General features: G+C 44.3%; 2 protein-coding genes and 1 long non-coding RNA gene across 3 annotated transcripts; 2 read left to right on the top strand and 1 right to left on the bottom strand.

Moving 5' to 3' along the window:
* The first annotated feature begins 564 nt into the window (after nucleotides 1–564).
* On the top strand, nucleotides 565–12,769 carry cdc40 (cell division cycle 40 homolog (S. cerevisiae)). Its single transcript, XM_029140546.3, has 15 exons — nucleotides 565–793; nucleotides 1,116–1,202; nucleotides 1,529–1,658; nucleotides 1,754–1,840; nucleotides 1,972–2,111; nucleotides 2,198–2,294; nucleotides 2,460–2,599; nucleotides 3,220–3,294; nucleotides 3,378–3,423; nucleotides 4,448–4,549; nucleotides 4,956–5,071; nucleotides 5,836–5,969; nucleotides 10,488–10,564; nucleotides 11,715–11,859; nucleotides 12,258–12,769. The coding sequence occupies exons 1-15, from the start codon at nucleotides 602–604 to the stop codon at nucleotides 12,433–12,435; spliced, it is 1,746 nt and encodes a 581-aa protein (XP_028996379.1). The 5' UTR covers nucleotides 565–601; the 3' UTR covers nucleotides 12,436–12,769.
* Nucleotides 9,898–26,680, bottom strand: mettl24 (methyltransferase like 24). Its single transcript, XM_029140556.3, has 5 exons — nucleotides 26,216–26,680; nucleotides 20,459–20,554; nucleotides 18,960–19,090; nucleotides 15,934–16,159; nucleotides 9,898–13,649 (listed from the first exon to the last, which is right to left on the bottom strand). Exons 1-5 carry the CDS (start codon nucleotides 26,471–26,473, stop codon nucleotides 13,332–13,334), a joined length of 1,029 nt encoding a protein of 342 aa, XP_028996389.1. The 5' UTR covers nucleotides 26,474–26,680; the 3' UTR covers nucleotides 9,898–13,331.
* LOC129603660 (uncharacterized) lies at nucleotides 13,645–18,072 on the top strand. The gene is made up of 3 exons (XR_008693781.1): nucleotides 13,645–15,466; nucleotides 15,950–16,201; nucleotides 17,960–18,072. It is a non-coding gene; the product is annotated as an uncharacterized LOC129603660 (long non-coding RNA).
* Nucleotides 26,681–27,019: the final 339 nt, after the last annotated feature.

The raw sequence follows: 27,019 nt of genomic DNA on the forward strand, positions 1-27,019 counted from the left end.
AGCATTGGCTACTTATGTCAGACCGTCATCTTGTGCTGACCAACCGATTTCAGCGGGGTCTGCGGGTCGATTCGATTGTTCCAGCTTTCGCTGTGCATAAAATTCACGCCGTTGTGCAGCCAATCGATCACACGCTCAGTGGTTGGACTCTCGTTTGTTAAAATTGAATTTATGTCAACACTTTACATTTTAACAATAAATACAAGAAGGTCAAAGACCAAGCAAGAGACTTCCAAAGAGACCTAACTTTATCCACGTAACCGCTTTATAACAAGGTACAATTTTCATTGACGTTTTTATGTACATGAAATGAAACAAACTGTCAAGATCAAATAGAAGAATTTAATAAGATGTGATTGTGAAAAGCTAAAACCAAACAACGTGGAACTTTTGTTTTAGTAAATTCGGTAGCAAATATCGTGGCATTTAATGTTTAATAAATTGACTGAATAAAGTTAGATTTTGTCATAATAGCTAATTCTATATTTACATTGATCGCAGCTTTAAAAAATGGTACATTTTATTTTTTTTACTTTATTACCTATTATTGTCATAGCAGAGGTTCCGCCCGCTTGCTTCCGGTGAATTCACAACATCCAAGATGTCTGCCGCCATAGCTTCCCTCGTTTCTTATGGAAGCGATTCTGATTCAGAAAATGATTCGGAACCAAATACTAGCGTCGAGAAAGACGGGCCAGTGGACCCGGACGCCACAGCTCACCTTAAACCTTTGCAGACAGGTCGCACAATGTCTTTGGCTGTTCTCAATTCTGCCCCAGAGGTCGCCGTTAAGGTAAGCTAACCAGATTAGCTTCTGCGTAATCTAAACGTTAACGCGCAGCATTAAAGTTAAATGCGACATTAATCACGCTAAGCTTAATAAAGAGTTTTATTAACGCTGCACATGTAATTGTCTAGTATAAAGCCTTAATTGTTTATCTTTACGAAAGTACGAAGTACAGTTGTATTTGTATCGAGGAACACCGAGTGTCGAGCAGGAAGCTAATCTATTTAATGTAATAGTATGTTAAAAATCGATTTCACAATAACTTCTTTATTGTTATTGTGCTTTGACAAACAACGTATTTTTGATAATTTGTGTCGCTTTATTATAGGAGTCTGTTGAGACTGGTACACACTTGGACCCTTCGTTGAAAGAAGTTACTTATAACCCCACATTTGAAACTATGTTTGCACCTGAGGTAAGTCTCAAAATCTATATCTCTGTCTCATTTAATTTGTTTTGTTGCATCTTATATATGATGCTTGTGTGGTTTCTCTACGTGGCCTCTAGCTGCCTGTGTCTCATAGTGTGTCAGTAATTCAGAAATGTTTGAGTGAGAGCAAGTGTTCATAAATTTTGGGTAAAATGTGAAAACATCTAGTGGTTTATAATTAATATTATCATTATTTTTGAACTTTTACCTAAAATGTGTGTTGCTATTTAAGTTGTGCCAAAGTTATATATACTAAAGACTGGTCACGCAAAAGCAGCTTCCCTATAAATTATTTCATTGTCTCCTCGTAGTTTGGGCCAATGAATCCTTTTAGAACCCAACAGATGGCTGCCCCAAGGAACATGTTGTCTGGCTATGCAGAACCTGCTCATGTCAATGACTTCATGTTTGAACAGCAGAGGAGGACCTTCTCCACCTATGGTAGGCTTGTGTCTGGCCTCTGTCATGGGTTTGGTGTCGTCAACATGAGAAAATAGCTTGAATTTCATTGATATTCTTCACTTTTCCCAATCTAGGTTATGCTTTAGATCCATCTATTGACACACACCAACCATCCTCCAACGGCTACATTGGTGCAGTGGATGAGGCTGAAAAAAATAAAGGTAACCAATAATCACACACAATTTAATATTGGTTTGTCTGCATGCAATAGTACAACATTTATTTATTTTGTCTTGTGGTGTATAATTTATTTTGTAAAATAAATTTTAAATTATAATGATTCTTCCTCTAGGGCTAACTGTGTTTGAAACTGGACATAAGAAGGCAGAGAAACGGAAAAAGATCAAAGGTGGAGAAGCAGGCGAGATTGAAGGTTTCCTTGGGCCATGGGCAAAATATGCAGATGAGAAGGATGTGGCAAAACCCACAGATGTAATGCTTTGTTTATCATGTAATACAGTATATAACTGGTTTTCACAGAAGCATCAAAAATGTGTTGGGTAATTTTTTTTTTCCAGGATGAGAAGAAAGAGTTGGAAGAGATCATAGCCAAGCGGCAGAAGAAAGGAAAGAATGAGGAAGAGTCTCCAGCAGAAGAGAAGACCGTTCTTCATGGTATTGTACACTGTGTCAACAGATTAATGTTTTAATTTAGGGATAGAAGAAAGCAGATGGTATTATTGATGCTATATTTTAAATATCTGCCTTACAGATGCTTCAGTGTTCACTTCATTCTAGTATTAGTGTGTTAAGTGTTTTCTCTTTTTGCTTTGCCTACAGTTAAAGAAATGTATGACTACCAGGGCAGGTCGTACCTTCATGTTCCACAGGATGTTGGCGTCAACCTGCGTTCTGGCGAAGTTCCAGACAAGTGTTATCTGCCAAAAAAACAGATTCATGTCTGGTCTGGGCACACCAAGGTCAGCAAAATGCAACATTGTTTGATTGTGTGGCTTGTGTACATGTATGGCAGTGCATGTACCATTTAATAAATATTTCTGATCAAACTATTTCCATAAAGGCTTTGCAGGTCAGTAAATCCTCCCGGGTACATCTAAATAATATGATAAAAGCCAGATGCAATCAGCTTGTGTCTGAAACGGAGAATATTCTGTCACATTCAACACACAGTCTTTATAATTTAAATATAAAGGCAAGCGCTAGGCTATTCCAAGAAAGATTTAATACATCCTTCAGATCTTCCAGTGTGCTTGAGGGAGTGAGGAATCACTGAAGTTTTAAATTGGCTCCTGTCTGCTTTGTGCTGGAAGTTACAGCCTTTGGTCCCTAATATAAAATACAAAGAGGTTTGACAAGATAATAAGTGCATGCAAATGCTGATGTCAAGATAATAGAGGACGGCCCATATGGTATTACCAATGTGTTTTTGCATAATATTAAGAAAGTTAGGTAATTCAAATGAGCTTTTTCTAATTTCTGTATCTGTTACAGCAACTGTTAGTACAGCAGCACACACAACTCTGGTTCTCTGGCTTTGTTGTTTCAGCATGTCTGTTTCACCTTCCTTTTTATTTTCCAGGGTGTCAGCGCAATCCGACTATTTCCTAGCTCTGGTCATCTACTTCTCTCCTGCTCTATGGATTGTAAGATTAAGGTAAATATTTGAATTTATTTTTTTACCAGCTAAATTAAACATAGCAACCTTTTCTTCACAGTCTTATCCCGTTTTCTTTACAGCTGTGGGAAGTGTACAACGAGAGGAGGTGTATTCGGACTTTTATTGGTGAGTTCTCATCAAACATTTATAAACTAGCACAAATGATAAAACATTATGGAATCTGCTTTCTATCTAAAGGATTTTGTACACAGCAACGAATCATCAGCAAACATGATGACATGAAACATGCTCAAGGTCTTAAATGTAATGAGTTTGGGAAATAAGCAGCGGTGACAATCTGAGCTCAGCATTACTGCAACCCTAATGATGCGTGTCATTAGTGACATGATTTTTTTAATAGTTGCTGTGTGAGAAGTTTAGGCTAATGCATGCAGGTCATTCTGGCGCTTTTCCTACAGACAGCACGCTGTCAGAATAGAGCTTGTTTGCAGAGCCTGGTTCTGCTTGTCAGCTCCTCCACAGAATATGCATAATTCAACAGCCCAGGGGCAGAGGGGCAAGGGAGGGCAAAAGACATGGAGAGGAGTCAATATAATGAAATATTTTGTTCATTTATTTACTACTCTTTGGGATGATTATGTATTCTATTTCTTATACTCTTTTTGTTTGTTTTTATGCTTGGGTGATTTTTAGGTTATAGTTTTGTCTCTTTATTTACTAAATATTGTACAGTATATGTATATTTTATTAATTTAAACTATATACGGCCCTAGAAAATCTGCATCTTGTGTGTTAAATCACCAATGAAGGGCAAGTGGTGTGTGACTTTCTACAGCGCCACTGTTGTTTTTGTTCTGCCAAACAGCGTTAAAGCAATCAGACGCTTGGTCTGAGAGGGAAAAGTGCAAGCATCTGCATGCAGCAGGTCCACAGAGAGCTCTCATCTCCCCCAGTATATTGTATAGTGAATTAGGAGGAGAAGAATTAAGGGAGAATAGCTGAGAAGACATCCGGAGTGTTTAATTTGATCCCTTAATTTTTCTCCCTTCACCCGCTTTATAGTTTTCCTTCAGCGTACTGTATTTCCCATAACCAGATTTCAGCCAAGTGTTAATAATAAAGATTGAAATTGATGGAATTAATTTATTAAGAAATGTTTGCGTGTGGAAATGTTTTCTCTGTGCCGTAGGCCATAGCAAAGCAGTGCGAGACATTTGCTTCAACAACACTGGGACACAGTTCCTCAGCGCTGGGTATGACCGCTACTTAAAACTGTGGGACTCAGAAACTGGTGAGCTGCACCAAGATCACATGAACACAAGAGAGATTTGCGACAAATTGCTGTTGTTAAAAATGACTGAATCAAATGCAATGCACTTTTTTTACATCTTTTTTGTCAGAGCCCTGAGGCCAAAAAAGGATTTATTAATTACAAGCAATCTGCTTGATGTTCTGCTAACTGAGTTTCTGCCCCTCTTTAACTGAATTCTTAGCCCTCCAGCAGGGGGCAGAAAAGGGTTAACCCCCCCCACACTTGTTGATAATAGAATAGAATTTGTTTTTTCCTACAGAGAATCTCTTTAATGTGTTTTTTTTTTCTTGCACAAAGACAAGACATGGGATCTTATTTTGAAACTTTCCTGAATGGCCATTGCATGTTATTCTGAACCTCTTATGTTCGGTTTGCTTTTCCACAGGCCAGTGTATTTCCCGCTTTACCAACAGGAAGGTACCGTACTGCGTCAAGTTCAACCCAGACGAAGACAAACAGAACCTTTTTGTTGCCGGCATGTCTGATAAGAAGATTGTTCAGGTAAAGCTGACATTTACTGCATTGCGAGCAATTCAATTTGCCATCATCTCGTGGTTATTTCCCAGATGACCAAGCAGATGCACACATGAATTTCTATGTATACCCTTGGTGTCCAAGGGAGCATAAAATACATTCTCATCTTCAAGCACAAGTGTCTCTGTGTGTGTGCCAGTTCAGGGGCTGACAGGACTAGAGCAATTCATCACAGACAGCATCAGATACAGATAGCTCTGTAACAAAGAACAAATAGACTCCCACAGTGCATAATGTGAAGCTGTGAGGCTCGCAAACAGCGCAGCTGTTAAGTTTAGCGGCTTTCAGTGTCAGCAATAACGAAAAATCAGTTGAGATGTTTTTGTAACGAGTGCAAAGTTTGTCTCATCATCTAGATGACTGTTCGTCATTATCACAATGTCAGGCGCTGCAATCAGTATTAAATCCTGCTGCTCTCTTTATCTTTCTCTCACTGTCTTTTGAGAACAGATGGCTGGTTTTGAGAGCAGCCAAAAGGGTAGGATTTAAAAAAAAAAAAAAAAAAAAGAACGAGAGCATAAATAGAATTTATGTTAATGTCTTTGAACTTAAATGCGTCCTGTTTGTTTCCTGGGGGCCAGTATTATACAAGTTGTGTAATCAGCCTCCCCGAGAGCAAGACTGTGCGGTGGCACTACTTTGGTTGGCTCCATTTTAATAAACCACTTTGTTTTGTTTGAAGTTGTCATCTTTCTTTCATAACCTCTGTCCTGATTCTTTCTTTCGGACAGTGGGACATCAGGACAGGTGAGGTGGTTCAAGAATACGACCGTCACCTGGGAGCTGTGAACACCATCACCTTCGTTGATGACCACCGTCGCTTTGTCAGCACATCCGATGACAAGAGCCTCCGAGTCTGGGAGTGGTGAGCCTGACCTCATGATGCATTATTCGTGTGAAGTGATTAGAGTATGGGTTTGTTCTGCCCCAAGGCAAAGCATATCATAACGCCTCCCCACTACTGACTGGTAAATAATGTAAGACCATGGTTGTATTAAGCAGCATCTTCAGAGAAACCCATCTGCTTTGAACGTTACAGTAACTAGAATAGTTCATATTCACTGTTCGTCAACCAAACATTAGTGTTGGAGTAAGTCAGTGCAGTGTATTCTAAACCAGTGGGTTTCCTGGGGACTTTCATTATTAAGAAGAGTAGACATCATGACCCTGACCTGGACATTTCAGCCAGCTGTGCTGCTGCTTTCAGTCATGTCTGCTACATGTGCATCTGTTACAGTGGGGACTGTTTACCCTAAAGCTGAATTTCTGCTTGGGTTTAAAACTAATTTCCTGTGGTGATAAACAAATGGTGGTATTTATTACTTAACACTAGAACTACTAAGGGACGTACACCTTTACATATACCCCTAACTACGGCTGGGTGATCACTTGTCCGCCACGCTCCAGCTGGCACCCTGCCAAGAGCCGCTTTTGTTACGTAAAGAGGGCCATCACCGACGCACTCTGTGGGGTGGGACGGATGGGCTTGCTGACCCTGCTGCTGCCTGCAAGGCAGAGCAGGGTTCCTACTCAGGTTCCTATGAGTCTATGAGTGACATCCACTGTTACAATGTTCCACCGCTATGTGCTTGGATTTAAAAACGTGAAAGGACGAGTGTCATTGTTGCGGTCTCACCGAAGGAAGCAATGAAAAACATCAACAATACAATAAGACAGTTTTGCTGCTTTGCTTATTTACAAAAAAACTAAATAAATTATTGCACTGTAGCGTTTCCAGAAAAACAAAAAAGACGGCAGTACAGTACAGAGGTTCACAAGCCGCTTTCGGCAGTGCGTCATGGACGGACGTTGTTCTGCCCGCTTTCATGTAGACACGGAACTCTTCACAGTTTTTTCAAACGTAGATTTGGTTAATTTCGTTATTCATTTACAACATGTAAATGCAAATGCTAAAATTACAGAAAAGATAACAGTACATCCATCAAATTTTAACACATGTGCAATAAAAAATATAAACAGAAAACGCTTGAGAGCGTTTCCGTTTTATATTCCGTTTATTTCGTTATTACTTCTTTCACCTGTACCACATAAAGTCATTGCAGAGCTACAGCCGTGTTCCTACAAAGTTAACCAGCTGTTTATTTCGTTATTCCCTCTTTCATGTCCGTCTGGTGAATGAAAGTGGGCGTGGCCATCCACGTCCCAGAGCGGTGACACTGGGGGATGGGAAACACGCATCAACACGGAGCACAAAGATCTGCGTTTCTCTGCTGCTACAGCCTCGGCTGCGTTGGGTTGTTAGTCTCCCTTTCACCTCTACCATATGAAATGAAATGTGTTCCTACGAAGTTGATCAGCCGCTTTCAGAATCAGTATCGTGTTTTTCCCCAGCTTTGAACAGGGAAAACATTTTTTTATTTACAAAAGAATGTTTGTCAAAGTTATTGTCACCAAAAATTACAAAAAAAAAAACAGAAGAACAAAAGTACAGCCATATAGTTTGAACAAATGTGCAAAAATAATATAAACAAAAAACTCGTGAAAGCATTTCCGCTTTTATATTCCGTTTATTTACACATAAAAAGTGCCTCGCTGCGTTGGGTTGTTAGTCTCCCTTTCACCTGTACCAAATGAAATGTGTTCCTCCCCAGCTTTGAACAGGGCAAACATTTTTTTATTTACAAAAGAATGTTTGTCAAAGTTATTGTCACCAAAAATTAAAAAAAAACGACAGTACAGCCATATAGTTTGAACAAATGTGTAATTAAAAATATAATATAAACCAAAAACGCTTGAAAGCGTTTCGGTTTTATATTCCGTTTATTTCGTTATTTCCCCTTTCACCCGTACCACATAAAGTCATTGCAGAGTTACAGCTATGTTTCACCAGCCGTTTTCAGCAGTGAGTCATAGACGGACGTTGTTCTGCCCGCTTTCATGTAGACACAGAACTAAAGAGAACCGCACGATCAAGCGATGTGCTGGCTGCTACAAATACACATGTGGACAGTGTATCAAGCAAAGACCATGGACATGCCACTTCTGTGACTAGTGACTGCAACGCAAAGCAGACAAAAAACGAACAATGTGTCATTGTTTTACACTTACCCACTTGGTTGTAATTGGTTGTAATTTTTGGTGACAGCGCAAACCATGTGTGAACTGTGTGAACTTTTTTTTATGAAGCCTCGCCACATTTGAGAAAAATCTAAAACTGTCTTCTATCATTGGAGGTGATCTTTGTATATTTTTAACATGGGAATAATTCTGCGATAACTTTTTATGTGTAAATAAACGGAATATAAAAACGGAAATGCTTTCACGAGTTTTTTGTTTATATTATTTTTGCACATTTGTTCAAACTATATGGCTGTACTTTTGTTCTTCTGTTTTTTTTTTTGTAATTTTTGGTGACAATAACTTTGACAAACATTCTTTTGTAAATAAAAAAATGTTTTCCCTGTTCAAAGCTGGGGAAAAACACGATACTGATTCTGAAAGCGGCTGATCAACTTCGTAGGAACACATTTCATTTCATATGGTAGAGGTGAAAGGGAGACTAACAACCCAACGCAGCCGAGGCTGTAGCAGCAGAGAAACGCAGATCTTTGTGCTGCGTGTTGATGCGTGTTTCCCATCCCCCAGTGTCACCGCTCTGGGACGTGGATGGCCACGCCCACTTTCATTCACCAGACGGACATGAAAGAGGGAATAACGAAATAAACAGCTGGTTAACTTTGTAGGAACACGGCTGTAGCTCTGCAATGACTTTATGTGGTACAGGTGAAAGAAGTAATAACGAAATAAACGGAATATAAAACGGAAACGCTCTCAAGCGTTTTCTGTTTATATTTTTTATTGCACATGTGTTAAAATTTGATGGATGTACTGTTATCTTTTCTGTAATTTTTGGTGACGTTACAGTGCAAACTATATTTGAACTAGTTTTTTTTTTAGTAAATAAACAGAACTTCGCCACATCTGAGAAGGATCTAAAACTGTCTTATTGTATTGTTGATGTCTCTTATTGCTTTTTGCTCCTATTGCACATCCTTTCATGTTGTAAATCCAAGCACATAGCGGTGGAACATTGTAACAGTGGATGTCACTCATAGACTCATAGGAACTGTGCAGCCTTGCAGACAGGAGCAGGGTCAGCAAGCCCACGCAACCCACCACCTAGAGTGCGTCACTGATGGCCCTCTTTACCTAACAAAGGCAGCTGTTCACAGATGATTCAGGGTCTCAGCTAGCCGAGCAGATCATTTGACCACCTTCTAGTAGGAATGGGTATATTTAGAAAACCCAGTAGTTCTAGTGTTAAAGAGGATTAATATCTGCAGACCTGCAGAAAAAAAACAAACTTCTTGTGCAAACAGGGTTGATAGCTTTTTCCTCCAGTCAATGAATGATGGGAACTAAGTGGTAAAAACATTTAAGCACATGTCCCATGAGGTTTCCTACGCTTGTCTAGAGGCGAGTGCGTCTCCCATGGGCTTTTTTGGTTCATCGTGGGAACAAGCACACAAGTAGGATGTCGGGTCAAATAGAGGTTTAACTGTACCTTTTTCCTCCCTAGCTCCCAGCTCCTGCCTCCCTTAAAGCTTACCCTACTCATGGGAGATGCTGTAAAGCATTAAACTGAATGGGAGATGGTGTAATCCAAAAAAATGTCTTTAAAGAACATGTCTGTCATTTATTTTAATTACTAAAATGAATCAAATTAATACATTGTGAATATATGAATTATTAAAAGTTAATATTGAACCAAATCAGACTTCTGACACGAAAAATGTTAATGTATAAATGCACAAAAGCTCAAACTGGCAGACTTTCATTTCCTTCTGTTTTATTTTTGCAGGCTTGTTACAGAATATTAATCTCACTGCAGACATTGTTGCAATGCAAGTTCATGTAAAATATCTGATGCGTTTCCTGGATTGTCATATGTTTTGTTCTCTATCTTAGCCGACAACAAAACTCATTGTAAAAATCATATCCTTGAAGATATTTGAAGCCCATTTAATTGGGACTCTGGTGTCAGACTTCTCATGACTCTTGTCTTCAAAGCCTATTATTGTTTATATGAAGTCAGAGAAAGGGCAAACTTTAGTTTAGACACTTACTAAATGAAAACTTATTAACAGCACTCGTTCACTTAGTTTGCGTGAAGTTTCAAAGGTCAGCATAAAAAAGCAGATATTGGCATTGTCTCAACTTGGCAGACACACAATACTAATAGTCTGTTGGCAGTACAGCCTGCAGTCCATCAGAAGTTATTTACATGCACTAGCTGTGTTGTGTGTTTTCTTTACAAGCTGGTGACCAGACTACAGCGTTTACATTTTACCTGAGTGGCTGCTCAGGTTGTCATCATCCTCCTCTGGTATATTTTTATATAATATCGTTGTCCTTTTTTCAGGGACATCCCTGTGGACTTCAAGTACATTGCTGAGCCCAGTATGCACTCCATGCCAGCTGTGACACTCTCTCCCAATGGTGAGTAGTCACATCATGGTACACAACACACACGGCCAGTCAAGCATGCAGCTCAGAGGTCTCTGGGGGTAAATGAACCTAAAGCTTACTAAAAATGAAGCAGCGGTTAAATAGGGCAGTGAGCGTGAAGACTGCTGGACGCGCAGCAGCTAATTAACACCCGTGTGCATCAGAGAGGAAGAATAGCCTGTGATGTGTACTTTATATAGTAATATTGTAGACACTCAATCTACCTTAATATATCAAATGTTCATGTTCATGCTCTTAATCGCTTTGGGCACCATTCATATGTTTGGCTGAATAACAAATGTGTTCTCAATGGGAGATCATTAAGTTTTTCTATAGGCCTTAATGGACCCCTGGCAACATATTGAAAACCTTTTCGTTTCCTCTGCCATCTTAATAAAACAGAGAACTTGAGCCCTGTGGTAAAATTGACCAACTTGTCCCTTCTCCTGCACCGACTTCATGTAATAGCTATACATAATGGTGTCATTTAGGTTTAAGAGCACTCACACCAACACCAGATGTCTTTCTCATACCAAATAATAACTTCTAACATGTTTCCGTTTAGGAAGTGCACTGAATTGAGTAATGCGTTGACTTTGAGGCTGCCTTTTTGTCAGGACTTATAATGCTCTGTAAAGTAGATCTCAAGGGAGCAGTCACTCGTGAAAAGACTCCTCGTTTTTCTTCTTCTAATTTGTCTTCAACAGCAGACTGCTTTCATGGTCTTCATGGCAGAGTAGTGTAAAACTCAAATTTGAGTTTTGTCCTTGAGGCATATTTCCACCTATTATCATTTAGCTGCTGCTCTTAAAATGAATTTGGCTCGTCTTGAGCTTCCACTAGACTGGACTTGTAGTTTTCACTGCCAGTTTTAATAGCAGGTAGCATCATGATACGTCATCAAATATTAGTGGCTGCTTGTTAAACATTTGGCTGGACAGAAGCATCTTAATGAGGCAGATTAACAGGCCAGCGGGCATTTCCAAACCTGTTAAAACAACTTCTAAGACCTAGTGTAAAAATGATACTAAATATGTTTAAAATAGCCTTTGTGTAATATATGTACGTAATTATACTGAGGCTCTGTGTAGATACCAATGACCTTTGAAGTTCTCTTGCTGCTTGTCTCTTCCTACACCAGGTAAATGGCTCGCCTGCCAGTCTATGGACAACCAAATTCTGATCTTTGGAGCCCAAAACCGCTTCAGACTGAACAAGAAGAAGATTTTTAAAGGCCACATGGTGGCTGGCTACGCCTGTCAAGTGGACTTTTCCCCAGACATGAGGTAAGTGTGTTGTTTACGCCAATGTAATGGAAATTTCATGTATGTGAAAGTATTTTCTATTGTGATAGAACCAATGAGTAGTGTTGTTTGTTCGATGTGTTATGAAGCATTGCATTCAGCATAAAATGATCAAATCTATAAACACTCTTCTTTTTATGTTACACGTTTCACTGAGATTTTACATTTTGACTCCTTAGCAACAATGGAGATATTAAGAGAGGCACAGAGAGAGAAAGAGGTTTCAGAACTACACTCGCACAAGAATAAACCAACAGAAAGACAACTTTGACTCATATTAATTCATCAGTTGCCAACATTTTTGCCTCTACAACCAAGGAGAAGTCATTTATAAGAAAGCGCTATTCTCACTTCCCTTCTCTCATTTCTCCTTCTTTCAGCTACGTGGTCTCAGGAGATGCAGATGGAAAGCTGAACATCTGGGACTGGAAAACCACCAAGCTGTACCACAGGATCAAGGCTCATGACAAGGTTTGCATCAGCGCCCTGTGGCATCCACACGAAACGTCCAAGGTCATCACTTGCGGATGGGATGGACAGATCAAACTCTGGGATTAGATCCAGTCTTGTGTGTTGGGGTAAGGGGGTTCTGAGACGGGAATCTAATTGTCCTATTGATTTAGATTAATTTTTGGCATGGTTTTTGCCACAAGACTGGTATCCAGTCTTATAGTAGCAGTGTATTTTTGTATCTCGTTATGCCCGATTATGTACTCCATAATGTTTGTACAAAAAAATTAAGACTTTTAAAATTGCTTCTACTGCAAAAAGCTCATTTGACAGACATTGTTTTAACCTCCAGTGTTCACTGTAGTACACATTTTGTGGTAAAATCTTTCTTTTTCAGTTGTTTGACCATCCCTTTATGGAAATAAACATTCTGTACATTTCACCTTTTTTTAAGAAACTAAAGCATTGATTTCATGGGGGGGGGCTTGCAAGATAAACGATGAAACGAAAAGACAACTTTTTACATTATTTTGCTATATTTTATTAAAACATTTGATGTATTTTAGCATTATGGGTAAGGAACACCAAGATCCATCTGCTGCCTTTGAGACGACAACTCCATCCTCTTTCATGCTTTCTACGTCCTGCTTTAGTCGTGGCCTCTCACTGTTTTTACCCACTGTTTTAATATTCCGTATCCGTTTTCTGTAATTCAGGCACTATTTTGGAGGCTTTGCAGACTAGTGTAGAAAAGGCCATGTTATATGAAAAGAAAACCATCTGACTCTGCACTGGTCTCAGACAGACCATGATTGGGGGGCTGACTGTGATTCAGAGCACAGTGGATATGGATATGAGGTAGTAGACAGAGCGCCTCTGGAGGCAGGTACTGCTCTTCTGCACAACTGAGGTAATTATAGGCCAAAGGTGGAAGAGGACCAGTAAGGGCGGGGGTTTTGTTTGTTTGAAAGGTCAGGTCAGTAAGAATAATCCTGCCCTAGACCTCAAGGCGTCCAGTCGACCTTCACCCAGCTTAAGGTGTAAGCGCTGCTTGCGTTGAAGACATTCTTATGCAGGAAGAGGTGCGGCCTCCCCGGGTCACTGTAGACATGGAACAGGCGGAAGTTGGCCCGTTCCAGCTCCTTCAGCAGGCTGAACCAGTACCGCACCACAGACGGGTCGTCCCCAGCCACCTCGAAGCCCGGCCAGTGCAGGTGAAGCTCCAGGAGCAGCTGGCCGACGGAGTCCAGAACTCCTTCCAAGATTAAGTTCTCCAGAATCTTCCACTCTGCACTCTCAACGTCTGCCTTCAGCACATCCACCTACAGCCAGAGGATCACAGAATGACTTCAGTTGTGGTGGGTTTATTCCCAGGTAATAAATGACTTCTATTAAAGCACCAGATTGACTACTTTTAACTATGGACTTATTGCACACAAATGCTATTAAAAGATGAAAAGGAGCAAGTGAAGCTGGCCTTTGTTCCGGCTGTAGCAGTGTTGATGATAGATTGAGGGAGAGAGCAGCTTGACAAGGCTTGCTGTGTTAAAGCAGAAAATCCTTCAAGATGAATGTTAATAGCACCCTCGGGTCATATGCAAATAGGAAGTTCTTCTTCCCATCGTTTAATGCTCATTTTCAGGATGTTGCCTTTTTTCTGTGCAGGGATGCACATTGTTTGACCTTAATGGTTTTAAGAGTCCACATTTGTGGACAGTGCTTTTAACAGCCTCTCAGCCAGTAAATGTAATCCAGGGATGGCTTTAAAATCAGTGACGTAACATGACATGTAAAGTCCAGATGTGGTCCTCTCTCCTCCCTAATAGGACAAATGCACTTTATTTCACCACATATGCATTTAGTGTCTATGGACAGTGTGTCTGTGTATTTCATACTATGTGTGTACACATTGGTCAGACCTATAGTGCTTTATAATAATATCCTGTCATCCTCAGTATCTTCTCTATTCAGGAGTTGCAGGAGACTCTGTCCACTGAGAGCAGAGTCCACAGAGCTCGAATAAAATATGAACTGCCAGAAGACTGCTGCCTATGATAAGAAGTCATTATGGATTCAATGCAGTCTTCAGTAATAGGGCTGTATTGAAGGCATTCTGTACAGCATTTTATGAAAACAATTTGGCACCTCAGAAGATGCGACACTGGCAAACACTTCTTCAAACCCAAAATCCTCCCAGTGACTTGTGTAGGATGTGATCTGAATTCACACCGTCATTATTTTGGTCTCAGGATTGAGCAGCGCGTTGGGACAAAGTTTAATTTAGACCCTCTTTTGATGAGAAAGTTGTGGGAGTCATTATAAATAAACAAGTTTTCTGATATGAGGAAATGACTTTTAGTTTATGTTTTGCTTTGTTAATTGACTAGAAATGTTGAACAAATTCAAGCTTTTAACGCGACGTGTTCCTTTTTCCAACGTGATTGGTCAGAATAATTCATGGTTTTGTATGCAAAGCCAAACCTCTCATTGTTAAACTTTCAGTCACTAGAGAGCAGATATTAATTATAGATACACTGTGTTTCCTGATTATTGTGTTTACTTAAAGGGATTTCCATTAAGTAAAACACTGAACAAAACAGTGGCATCACTGATGCAACACTGCTGTGCTGTAGTTACCAGTGTTCATCTTTAATAAGGCGGTAACGCTTTATTGCAGCTTCTTTTTTCTAAGTTAGTTAATTTTTTTTCCAAGTGCATTTTCGATAGCCGGCTGTCATTTCTAACAATCTCCAGTAAACGAGGCGCACTTCATGAACCCGGCCGTCTCCGTTAAACTGGAGATGACTCATCTTTTGCAGTGACTCACTCATCAAAGATATTTTCATTTTCCCTTGTGTTCAGAATCTCAAAAGGTCTTTAACAACTTAATACCAGCTAATGCTTAGAGAATTATAAAAAATGTTTTAAGGAAGTTCTCTGGATAATGCAGTGGTGACATTTGCTCATGTGGCGTTTCTCCATCCTTCCAGGTGACTCGCTTTCCTGCCTGCTGCTTTCGCTGACTGGTTGGGAGCCTGGGACAGAGCTGCTGCTGCCGCCGCCGCCTGCTCCGTGGACACACCGTGTGCTCGCATTAAAACCTCATTACAGACCAAGCGTGGCCCTGCATTTAAAACACGTGAGTACTTGTTTCTGAAGCTGACTGGTGTACAAACAGATCCACCATGTGCTTTAAAATAAGATGAGCTGCAAGCATTTATTTATCATTTATCCCTGACTGACCTGTCATTAGTCTGTGTCTGCAACAGACACCACTGATGGCCTTTAAGCTTGATTTCATTACCTATGTAAAAGCGTCTTGGCTTCGTTGACCTTGAATTATCATTCAGCTGGTTCCCTGACAGGCATGTTCACTGTGTTTATTAGTATGCATGCCATCGTTAGGACTGGGTGGGGATGGGATTGATCTTGCATGGAGATCTCTCTTTGAAGCGGTGGAACGTGAACCCTGGGGGGCTTTGAATTGGCGGCATCCAGCGTGGTAAGATTTAAAACAGGCAAACAAAGATGCATGTGTATTGGCTTCATCCACCAAGTCCCGTTATGCTGGAGTGGCTCTGATTGGTTGATGGATAAATCTCTTACCTGTCTGTGCCCAAAGTCGTTCAGGATGGCGGCCAGTTTCTTGGTGATGACGTACTGGCGCTGAGCGGCGACAGCCGGGTTCGGATCCCTCCAGTCTATGGAGAGCCGGTGGAGCCACATCTCACCTTGCTGCAGGTGGGGCAGCTTCAGGCTGGGATTGAAACAGTGGACCTCGCACCCTGACCTGGCGAGGAAGCGCTCCAGGGAGCGGTCGTCAATCCCCAGCCTGCAGAGGAGGACGAAGGCACTGAAACACTGGGCTTTGCAGGTAAAAATATGCAGATCTTTAAATACATGCAAATTGTACCAGCTAGTCCTCAGAAACTAAAGTTGAGCACTGGTGCAACAAAGCATATTGATACAATACAAGGGTATTAGCACATTCACTAGGAGTCATGGCTACAGCTACAAATTAGATCTGCTGCATTTTGCTGAATGGGAGTGGGTTGGATTTCATAGGAAATCCATTGAACGGCTTGTCAACCCCGCATGAAAGCGCTCGGCTTCCCATCACGCCATCATCCGATAGCGTCTGAATCAGTCGCTGGCTGATGAAGCCTTCCTGTTCCCTTCCACCACGAACTGAGCAGAAACTTCCCGCTACTGTACATGTGATCAAAGGCCCCAAACGTCTGCCTCTGTCACAGATGTCAAACGCAACAATGCAAAAATTTCAGTGAGTGAAATGACGAACGTCGACGTGGGCGTCACACATGAAAGCCCACAAATCGATACTCCACAAAAACAAAGGGAACAGAAGCGTTTGCCGAAGAAGTTCTTGTTCTTTCTCTCTCTTGTCGTTTCTTCTCCTCCTCCACTTTTTTTTTTCTAAGCAGACTGACTCCATTCCCTTTTTGAGACATGACATGTGAGTCTAAGTAGACAGAGGCATCCTCTGTACTTCTGTCTCTGCTTCCTCCCACCCTCCCCTGCGTCGTCTAACTTTTCCCCTCTCTTCCCTTTATCAGTCACTGCCTCCGTGTTCCCCCGTGTCTTGTTTGCGCGGCGGCTGTGTTCTGTAATTGTGGCAGAGGGAGTGCATTTCACAGCGCATCATCCTTTACAGATGATTCGCCAGGGCCCCTAATGCATTCCACCATCGGGCCGATAACAGATGAGTGTCTGGGAAGCGATTGAGATGCGAGCAGACGTCTCTTTTTTGGCACACTAAATATTTCATTGAGCGTTTCCCATTCGGTGGTGAGGGGCGTTCTGCAGCGACACTTAATGACAGGAACCGGGGGATTTACTCAGGGGGCAGTGGGGAGCGGCAGAGCAACAGAACTACTTCTGGATCACAGTAATGATAAAGGAAGGTTTCCACCAGCTGTAATATCGTGTCTATGAGACTGCCGTGAGCGCGTGTATATGATGGAGGACCTGTAAAGGGGCTGGAGGCACGCCTTGTTGACTAGAACGCCATGGCAACCGGATGCAAAGCTGTAATGTCAAACCCTGTAATCTCAACAGTATGATTGGATGCTAACAAACGCTGGGTGGGCTGAGGCGTCTCTCGAGCTCTCCCCTCCCAATGCATGTGTTTCCTAACATCCTCTCTCTCCTTCCAAATTGCATCACTATTGGCAAACACATGGTCAGTGAATATGAAGTGCAGGTATTTTATTTTTTTTTATTATTTTTTTATTTTTTTTTTTTTTATTTTTTTTTCAATTTTAATTTCCGTCTCCGTGTAATTACTGTCCACTCAGAAGTGGACCTCTTTATTGTGAGGCTCGAGAAACGAGCTTTGCTAAGTTCAGTAAACGCGTGAACTAATGCAGCTGCACTGTTCACATTACACATTCTGCAAACTGAAGGACACAGACGTTTGCTGGGAGCTATAATTAAATGTTTTTTCTCTCAAGCTAAACATAACTGCTGAATAAATCACCTACACCTACGTTTAACTGAGTCACCAAAACAATCTGGTTATTATAAAATCTTATTTCCAGAGAATGGGAATGAACTCCCTCCTTTTTAAAAAGTGGCTCCACTGTATAATTTTCTGTTCTTGGTTGATGCATAGTCAACAAGAGGGGCTGAAGGTGTGAGCTGAAGACGGCACAGCAGCAGATGTCTCTGTAGAAGAGGGCAGTGTTGGCTTTCCACAACCCCCCCCCCCCCACCACCACCACCACCACCACCACCGTGTGATGGAGCAACCAGCGAGCAGCTGCTCCTCCTGCCCAGGCACGGCCGTCCACGGCCTGTTGAACCGCACGCGAAAGAGCCAAATCAACACAAAGTAGTGAGCACGCACAAACACACACATGCAAACACGCGGGTATCTGCTTGTGTTTGACAGGTTTTATTAAAAGGAGTGTTCTGTAGACCAGATGTTAAAGGTTTTGACTTCTGCGCTGTGGAAAAAAGATTACTGTACCTGGCACAGATTCAAGATTATGAGCAAGAAGTGTGTGTGTGTGTGTGGGAGAGAGAGAGCTAGTGTTATGAATCTAGGCTCCCAGAGATGAGAGGGTAATTGGAAGACAGACTCATTTGGCATGTGCACAACAGTGGAACGTCCAGGACTGGTTTGATCACCTGTAGCACAGATCCTGTTTTAAAAGCTTAGTGTTGTTGCCTTAACGTCCAGAGTTGACATATTTTTAATGCACGAGTCAGCTGGAGCTCATCAGATGTCTTTCCGTTCGACCTCTGACCCCTCCAGTTCCAGGTCAAACCCAGCTCCCATCCTTCTCAATCACTGCTGTAATGGAGACCTGCCAGACTTGATGCCAACACACCTGTGCTGTCGCTCAACAGACAGATAATAAGCTCCCTCACTTGAGGAGAAAAAAAGAGCACAGTGAAGTGCCAGGTCAGCTGATCCACAACATACAGTGGAGTGGGAGTCGTTGACTTTTGAAGTGTCAGAAGGTCAAACACCTCAGCGAGCTTGGCAGACTCAGTCCAGTAATAGTCTCCTCACAGTGAGAGGAACTGATTCAGACTCAGTTTGGACTAGATTTCTATCCTGTACGAACGACTGAGGCGTATGCGTGTGTTTGTGAGCTTGTACTCACCCGAATGAGTAGACTCTGCAGTGTTTGCTCTCCATCCTGTGACTCAGGCTGTACTTTGGGTCGAGGCACACATCCCAGGCACCCTTGGATCCGCCTTGAGCAGCTTTACCAGCCGACGATGAGCACAACAGCTGGGCACAGGAAGCAATACGTGATCTGTGACTGCACGTTTGTGGCCCGGTCCACTGGCTTCTATAAAGTCAGTGTTTGCTCAGGACGTTTCAAATGAAGCCGACACAAATATAAAATGTGAAGAAAGTAAAAAAATAATTATTGCCTTTTAAAAATATCCTGTTGTCAGGGAACAATCTGCGCTGTATCCCAGTTTCTCATAAAATCACACCCATTGTTCCCTGCACTCCGTTTCTATTTGAGGCGAATATGATTTTTACAGCCTCAAAAGAACCTCTCGCCGAGGCCTTTTGTTCAAACCCCTGCTCTTCGATCAGAGGCTTTACGGAGGACGGCTCGGGCAGGAAGGGGCCGCGTGAGTCGAACGCCGTGTCACCTTTTGGCGGCGAACAAAAGCCGCCCACTGCTGCGAAAAGGCCCAAGAACGCCAACCTCGGCGTGGGTGGCGGCGCGGCCCATTCAACCGGGCTCATTGTTGGTGAGCGAGAGCATTCGTCAGCACGCGCTGGACTCCTCCGGCGCCGCGTGTGCCTGCAGGACGTTGATGATGGGCAGCGCGGCCGAGCGACGCCTCCCCTCCGCGGGTGAGCCGCCGTGTCACAGCCGCTCTCCGTGAGTTGCAGCTCCACCAGGCACCGTGTCACTCAGCATTAGGGCTGAAGCCCAACTCCCTCCGTCCTGCCTGTCACTGGATATGATGGAGTGCTCCTTCTCACAGCTCCCGCTAACACGCTCACACGGCATCCTTGCCTCCGTCTCTCGTGCTTTGTGAACGATGCAGAATTACTCTAATATTTGATGGAAAGGACAAACTCTCCAATTATCTCTGAGCCCAGAAAATAGCAGCTGCATTCCCAGCATTCCCAGCCCCTCGCTATCTTCTGTTTATGATTCTCAACGTTCTTGTCGATACTCAGCTGTTTAAAACCAAGGATAAACAAACCGCCCACAGCATCTCATTGATCACACGTGAGCTCCGGCCATGACTGTCAGTGCAGTAATATTATTGCTGTCGAGCAAGACGAAGCCTCTTTGGCTAAACCGAAGGTGAACGAACCAGCAGAGACTCGCTCTGACACATGCACGTAAATAAATTTTCCACAACTCCAGTAATCGGTCTTCAAACCACTTTCTTTATGCCATATTTATGCATCTGGTGCAACATTTGGCCGAGGTTTCCTCAAAGCTGTGAAGAGTCATGCAAGTTTAAGGTGCTGCGTCCCTTAGTGGGATGTGCTGTAGCTCCAAGCGAAGGGAAATACAGAAAATCTCAAAGTTACCACATTTGTATCAAAACCAGGCGAAAGTGCAGGATTTGAGTTGTTTCGGTCTACAGTAGCAGTAGGATTTCCATGACCGGGACTCACTTGTGGGGTCGTGATGTAGGTGAGAAACCTTTTAGCTTCATGCTCCAGGGAGCGACTCTCGGCCGCCCAGGGCTCCAGCCTTATATGCCACCGAGACTGCAACACACAGGAACACACAGGCTCCGGTTAGCGACACAAAGGCAGACGTTTATCTAACATCAAAGTAGGCCACTGCATAGAAATTCACTACAAGGGCGACACTAAAAGGAGCTTTTTTCCTTTCAGGTGTTATAACCCACTTCTGCATAAACATGTGGAACTAGGTCAGGATGTTCTTGTGGAGGATCTTTTTTTTCCTACCTGAGTGTTGGTTACAAATAAACGGCTGAAGTTAATTTCCACTGCTATTTTAATAAAACGAGGCCTGCTGTTTGTTCGTATTCATCCTGTGCTGTAGGGTGCACATAGAAAACGAAATTGGCGGCTGCTCCCAAGAATATGAGCGCTTTGTCGTCCTGGCAGCTGGCTGTTGCGAGGCGCTGCTGTGTGGTCGCATTCCTGGAGCCTTGGCGGAGTTCTGCTCCGCGGCCCGCTTCATTTCTGCAGGAATGCGTGCGTTCGCGGTGCAGAGCGGAGGCGATGGAGGAGAGATGGCTAAGAGTTGTTTGCTTGTGATCTAGTGATGCTGATGGTGGACGGCCGACACAGTCAGACCTGGATCCACTCTGCTCACTATGTGCCTTTCAGCACTGAATCGATTTGCGGTGTGTCAAACCATCTGAATGCTTCTCATAACAGCCCCCCCCCCCACAATCCTCCTCCACCTCTGCTTTACTCTACATCCTCCCTGTTCACTTCCATCTTCAATCTCTCGCTCTGTTTTCTTTACAGCCTCGCGCTCCGCCTCTCATTACCCTGTTTACACCTCCCTCCTCCCGTCTCTCCTTCCTTCCATTTTTTTCCATCTGTTATTGCAACCCTGGTGCGTGATCAACACGATTAAGCTGCAGGACAAACAGGGCGATGGATGTGTGGGTATCACGTTGTAGCGGTTGACAGTTGGGTTTTAATCTGGCCACACAAACACACACACACAAGACATAATTTCTCTCCTTTTCAATCTATTTAAAGTTTATTGCAAAGCATCTACCTAAATTCATTTCCCCTAATCTAACTAAAAACACCCACCAATCATCACTGTGCCAAAAATACAATAGTGAAGCCAGGAACAGAAAGCCCCCACGTCAGCCTGGGAGGTATGTACATGGAGACATGGAACATGTAGTTTTCTGCATCTCGGGGGCTCTGAGCGCTCCCACAGCTCACGGTCTCAGCGTTGGCCTTTTCATCTCCTCAGTGAGCCCTACCTACAAAGCTCAGCCGTCAGGCCTCATGCATCAGCCGGGTACAGGTTGGGACAGGACTGCTGATCAGAGAGCTGATATCTGGGACAATGGGCTCTGTGGGAGCTTGCTGTTTACGGGGTGAGGCTGAATAGAGACGGAGACGGACGGAGTGGAGCGTGCACAAATCCACACACGCACATTCGAACGAGTCAAGATTTAATGGTTGTAGGTGAAACGTTGAGAGACGGGAAGCAGCTAAACTGGAAATAGGTTCCAGTTTAATTGTGAGCAGTGGGAAAACTCCAGATGGATCAGATGAGAATCTGACAGATCAGTGACAGACAAGACTTTAAATGTCAGAAGGCTTCAGTGCACGTTTCTAAGATAAAACAAGGGGATTGGGTCGTGATGGAGACTAGAATAAATAGAGGCTGTTGTTGTTGTATAGCGGCAGTTCTGAGCACTGGGTGTAAATAATGAAAGGTGAGAGAAATATAATTGAATTTTACTTGTTCGGACACATTCCTGTCATTTTATGTCTCTTTTTAACACTTTCCCCTCTGTTAGGGGACCTACGCGTCCTGATGCATGGCCAAGCGTGAAAAAAAAAATCCCTGGGAGAGAAGACGATGAACGGGAAGACGAGAGTGGACGGGATCGAGTGGGACAGCGGAGCGGAGTCGGGGGAGGAGCAGAGGAAGGTAAATGCATCCTTGGGTATGGATTTACACTATAGGAGTGAAGTAAACAAACAGTCAGTGGCGTATGTGACAGACGCAGAGCCACAGGTGACGGAGTGTCAGACCTGCTGCTCATTCCCTGCTCCACCACCACGAATGTGCAGTCGAGCTCAGCCGTGTGTGGGAATAGTCTCCTTTTTTGTCCACGCAGGCCGCGACTGAGAGGCTTGTCTTCTCGAGAAATGTTCTTTGACAGGCCGCGTTTTTCTGACAGCGCGGGTTGAGAGCTCAGCTGTGCGCCGACTGGAGGTCAAGGAGTGATGGAGGAGTGGGCGGACAGGCACGCGGCGGTTTAATGGGGCAGCGGGGGACGGATTGGCATTAGCCTCCCTCTGCGGTGGCGAAACCGGTGGAAAGATCACATCAGAGATTTAAGCCTGGAGTCTTTGTTGTCATGGTAGCCAACCCATCAGCATCAGCAGCATCGCTCCACACTTGCTAAAAGCGCTCCCACATCCTTGAATCACAGCCTTCGTAAAGCTGCTGCACTTCTCCCACCGTGCCTTTCTGTGAATAAGCAAACAGCTCTCCCAGTAACTGTGCAGTCTGCGGGCGCCTCCAAATCAGCGAAAAGTACTAGTAAACAGCCTGGCAGGTGAAAGTGGTGTCTGTATAACTAACAGCTAATCGGACAACAAAAAATGAGCAGTTGTGCTTTTTTTTTTTTTTTTTTTTTTTTTTTTTTGCTACTCAGTTAAATAAACGAGGCTGCTGGAAATGTGGCGTCTTCAGGTTGGATCGTAATATTCTGGGCCAGCAGCTCCACACACAGATGGGGCCTTATTGGTAGCAGGCTTGCAGCTAAATCCTATACGCGTGAATATTTGTGTGTGTGTGTGTGTGTGTGTGTGTGTGTGTGTGTGTGTGTGTGTGTGTGTGTGTGTGTGTGTGTGTGTCTGTGTGTGTGTGTCTGTGTGTCTGTGTGTCTGTGTGTCTGTGTGTCTGTGTGTCTGTGTGTCTGTGTCTGTGTCTGTGTCTCTCTCGTCTTTTTGGACAGTGTCCCAGATAAAAGATCCGAGATTGATGATGCCTAGTTGGGAAACGCAGAGGGAGCGCGTTGAGGAATTCATTATTTATTGTGTCTGCTTCTGTCGAGCTCTTACAATATTACTTTTTGCAAAACCTGAAAGAAAGTAAAAACTATGATAGGAAAACTCTGGCTTTGTTCTCGATGTGTGTGTGTGTGTGTGTGTGTGTGTGTGTGTGTGTGTGTGTGTGTGTGTGTGAAGGTCGTCAGAGGTCAGAGCGCCGGTTCGTTTCCGCTGGGAAGGAGGCAGAGGACTTTCTGGAATCTGCCGCGAGGAGAGCGTCGTACAATGAGGACGCTGACTTTTCCCCGGTCTTTGTCCAGTCGCAGCTCCTCGCGCACAACAGACCCACTGTTTACGGCATAAAGCGCTGCATGCGGTTTTGATCATCGCGCTCGGGAAGGGTTCGCATAGACTGGGCAGTAGGAAAGCAAAGGCACGCTTTAGTAGAGTGTGATGTGATGTTGGTGTGATCATATGGAGCTCCTAAAGTATGTGGAGACGTTTATGCCACGGCTCATTCAGCTGAGTGGAATTACTGCCGTTCGCTCTGTAAGCTTCTTTTCAGGAGCGAGTGCGAGGAGATTACGGCGCCTGCAGAGGCCTTCCAGCACCGCCCCCCCTGTTCGGCAGCCACAGATCCTAAACACGCTGCCGCATAGAGGTTGATGGAAAGTCCTGGTTTTGTGCCGTTAGCCGCTGTGGCCGCGTGAATAATTCAGACTGAAATAGCCGTTTTTAGCTCAGGAGCAGGGAGAGTGTGACCCAGGTGACACGTCAGCGTCCAAGCAGATGATTCCCTGTGACGCCCTGGATCCTCCGACGCCTCGGATGCCTGGGAACGGACTCCTGTCACACCTTTGGGATTACACAAGTCAATCCCCCTCTCTCAGCTTTCCAGGGCGCCACCAAGGTCACCGGGTTCCCGCATTAGGAATTCCACTGGAGTTCCACCCTGGCGGTGGCGGTCGCCGGCCAAACAAGGCGGCCTCTTTCTCTATCCCAGCGTTGCCCTGATCAAAGCTCAGACGCCTGGAAAATCTCCCCTGTGCTCATCCAGATGACAGGAATTCCTTCTAGCTGAAGCTGGAATTTTGGCTTCTCCCCCTTTTTTAAGGGGACGTCTCAGTGTTTCATATGACAGTCTTGTAGAGGCCGCGCTCCTCCGGTGTGAGCCGTGGGCTCGGAGGCTGAGCCCGTGTGACACATGAGTGACAGCCGGCCTATCTGGGAGAAATCTCCACGTCTGGGATGGAGTTCATGTAGAGATAGTGTCGGGCTCACGCACAATCTCTCCTCTGTGGAGCCAGGACGGCCGAGAGAGAGAGAGAGAGAGAGAGACGTATGTTTATTTATACATTAAAGTGGCCATATTATGCTTAATTCAGGCTTCATCATTTATTTCCTTTGATGCATTATTATAATCCTCAAATGTTAAGGCTTCTTTAGGGTGTCTCGCGTCATCTTCCCTTTCTTTGACTGGAACCTGGACAGCGAGCACGCAAACGCGCCTTCACCTCCGCTTAGTCAAACCTGAAGGTGTCAGAGGAAGCAAAAGGTCGGTCTTAATTAAACGCTCCCCCTCGTTCAGTACGACTGTGCGTAACCTTGGAGGATCTGCTCATTTCCTCTGGGTTTCATCACTTTTTTGTGATTGCATTAAGTCTCACCCTAATTCACTGGGCCTCTCTCGGGCAGAGTCAGAACACCGACATTGTGACTTGTTAGTTCATAAGTGCTGCGGTCGGAGGCTTCTCTATCGTCGGGTCCTCTCCGTCTGCAGCTGCTGCTGCTGCTCTTTGCCCAACATATTTTACGTCTGTTTATAAATTGCTCGTGTTTTCCTGGCAGGGAAAAAAGCCTGCATGAGCCGCCTGGTTAAAGACCAGTGGGTTTCTGTGGACGAGATTAGATTTTTCTAGGTTGGTCATTACTAAAACAAGGCCTCTGGGTGCTTCTCTCTCACAAATGCAGTTCATTAAGGGAGACTGAATTTGTCAGCATCAATTTGTCCACATGCCTGTTAATGAAACACTTTGCCTTCCTGCAGCTGATGGAAGTTTTACTTTTGACGTAACGATGTCCTGCTTTGTAGCCTGTTGATCCAACTGCGATGTGTGGAGAGGAGAGTGCATCAAGCGAGTGAAGCGAGAGAGAGAGAGATGTTCAAAGAGGAAGAAGGAGAAAATCTGGGTTAGAAGTAGGAGGCGCGTCTGAAGTTTTAAATGGAAACAGACAGGGAGGCAAAGGCGAGGATGAGCGCGGGGAACAGGTTAACACGACAGAGCAGGAGGCGAACAGCGATCTGCGAGACGCCGCCTAAAGGGAGGAACAAAGTGAGACGGAGCGTCGGCAGAGAGCGGGCGACACAAGTTCTATCCGGGCTTCTTTTTATGTGACACACTCTGTGCTCACTAGCAGCATACGGCGCTATGTAATATTGATAGGGCCCAGTGTGTCATAACGGCCCTGCAGTGATTTCTGTGGCATTTAAGAGTCGCCGGTTTCTAGTTGAGCCATTAAAGATTTAAAGACAAATGCCAACAAGCTATTTTGTGCCAGAGTACAAGAGAAAGGGGGAAACATATTGTAGTGGGGGGGGGCTGGTTCTGAGCCCCCCTCTCTCCTACTATGCTGATTTATGATCTGATGACCCTAGAATCGGAGCGATTAGAACAGAGAGGTCGACTGATATCAACTTACCCTTCTGTGAGCGCAGCACGGGGACGAGGCCCCCCTCTCTCTCTCCCTCCCCCTCGCCGGGATCTCTCGAACGCCGGAGACCCCCGCCGCCTCTGCAGACGCCGGCCTGGTTCCGGCCCGGTGGACCCGGCTGCGGCCGGGCCGCGCGGGGGCCTCCCTCCAGTCCGGGTCCAGGTAGACGTGAAGGCACACGCACGCGGCTGTGAGCAGAGCCCCCAGAAGCAGCAGGGACCCCCGCGACAGCCGGCCCCTGCCCATGTCCCAGCAGAGCCCGGCTCAGTCCATCCCCTGGTGCCCCCTCTATCCCATCCTTCACACCCCTCCTGTCCAACTTGCTGTTCCCTTCCCTCTTTAGTGAGCGACACCAGCACGCATCTGCAGCTCAGAGCATTCAGGCATCTTAACCGGAGCGAGTGTGGCTCAGATGTAGGAGCTGGGAGGAACTCCCTCCTCTCACCCTCACTCCTGTTTTTCCCAAACACGTTCCTTTTTCCTCCCCCCTTCTGTGGCTCTGCCCCCTCAGATCGTCTCCCCCGCCCCACAAACTCTCGGGTTACTGTGTAACTCTAGACGCGGGCCGGGCCCGCCGCTCCAGCGTGGCCCGTGTTGTTCCCTCCCAACATCTGCACAGTGGTTGGCTCTATCACCAAATGGACGAAACGCAGCGCAAACGTGTTGAAATAAGAACCACAGCTGCTTCTTGTGCTGCTTCTTGCGCTTTTACTTGATAAGTGTTTGATATTGTAGAAAAATCTCGAGCGATGTTTGTAAAGTGGCTCAGTCTCAGCTCATCGTGACCCGCGC

This window comes from Betta splendens, chromosome 24 (genome assembly GCF_900634795.4).
Source record: "Betta splendens chromosome 24, fBetSpl5.4, whole genome shotgun sequence".
Classification (NCBI taxonomy): domain Eukaryota; kingdom Metazoa; phylum Chordata; class Actinopteri; order Anabantiformes; family Osphronemidae; genus Betta; species Betta splendens.

What these genes read in the sequence shown, in the direction of transcription:
- cdc40 (XM_029140546.3), top strand. Translation starts at nt 602, where the DNA reads ATGTCTGCCGCCATAGCTTCCCTCGTTTCTTATGGAAGCGATTCTGAT. An exon ending in CTGATAAGAAGATTGTTCAG is followed by an intron (nt 5,072 to 5,835) that starts GTAAAGCTGACA and finishes TCTTTCGGACAG; the next exon opens with TGGGACATCAGGACAGGTGA. An exon ending in AGCCTCCGAGTCTGGGAGTG is followed by an intron (nt 5,970 to 10,487) that starts GTGAGCCTGACC and finishes TCCTTTTTTCAG; the next exon opens with GGACATCCCTGTGGACTTCA.
- mettl24 (XM_029140556.3), bottom strand. Translation starts at nt 26,473, where the DNA reads ATGGGCAGGGGCCGGCTGTCGCGGGGGTCCCTGCTGCTTCTGGGGGCT. An exon ending in TGCAGAGTCTACTCATTCGG is followed by an intron (nt 16,160 to 18,959) that starts GTGAGTACAAGC and finishes CCTCCTCTGCAG; the next exon opens with GCTGGGGATTGACGACCGCT. An exon ending in ACGACTTTGGGCACAGACAG is followed by an intron (nt 13,650 to 15,933) that starts GTAAGAGATTTA and finishes CTCTGGCTGTAG; the next exon opens with GTGGATGTGCTGAAGGCAGA.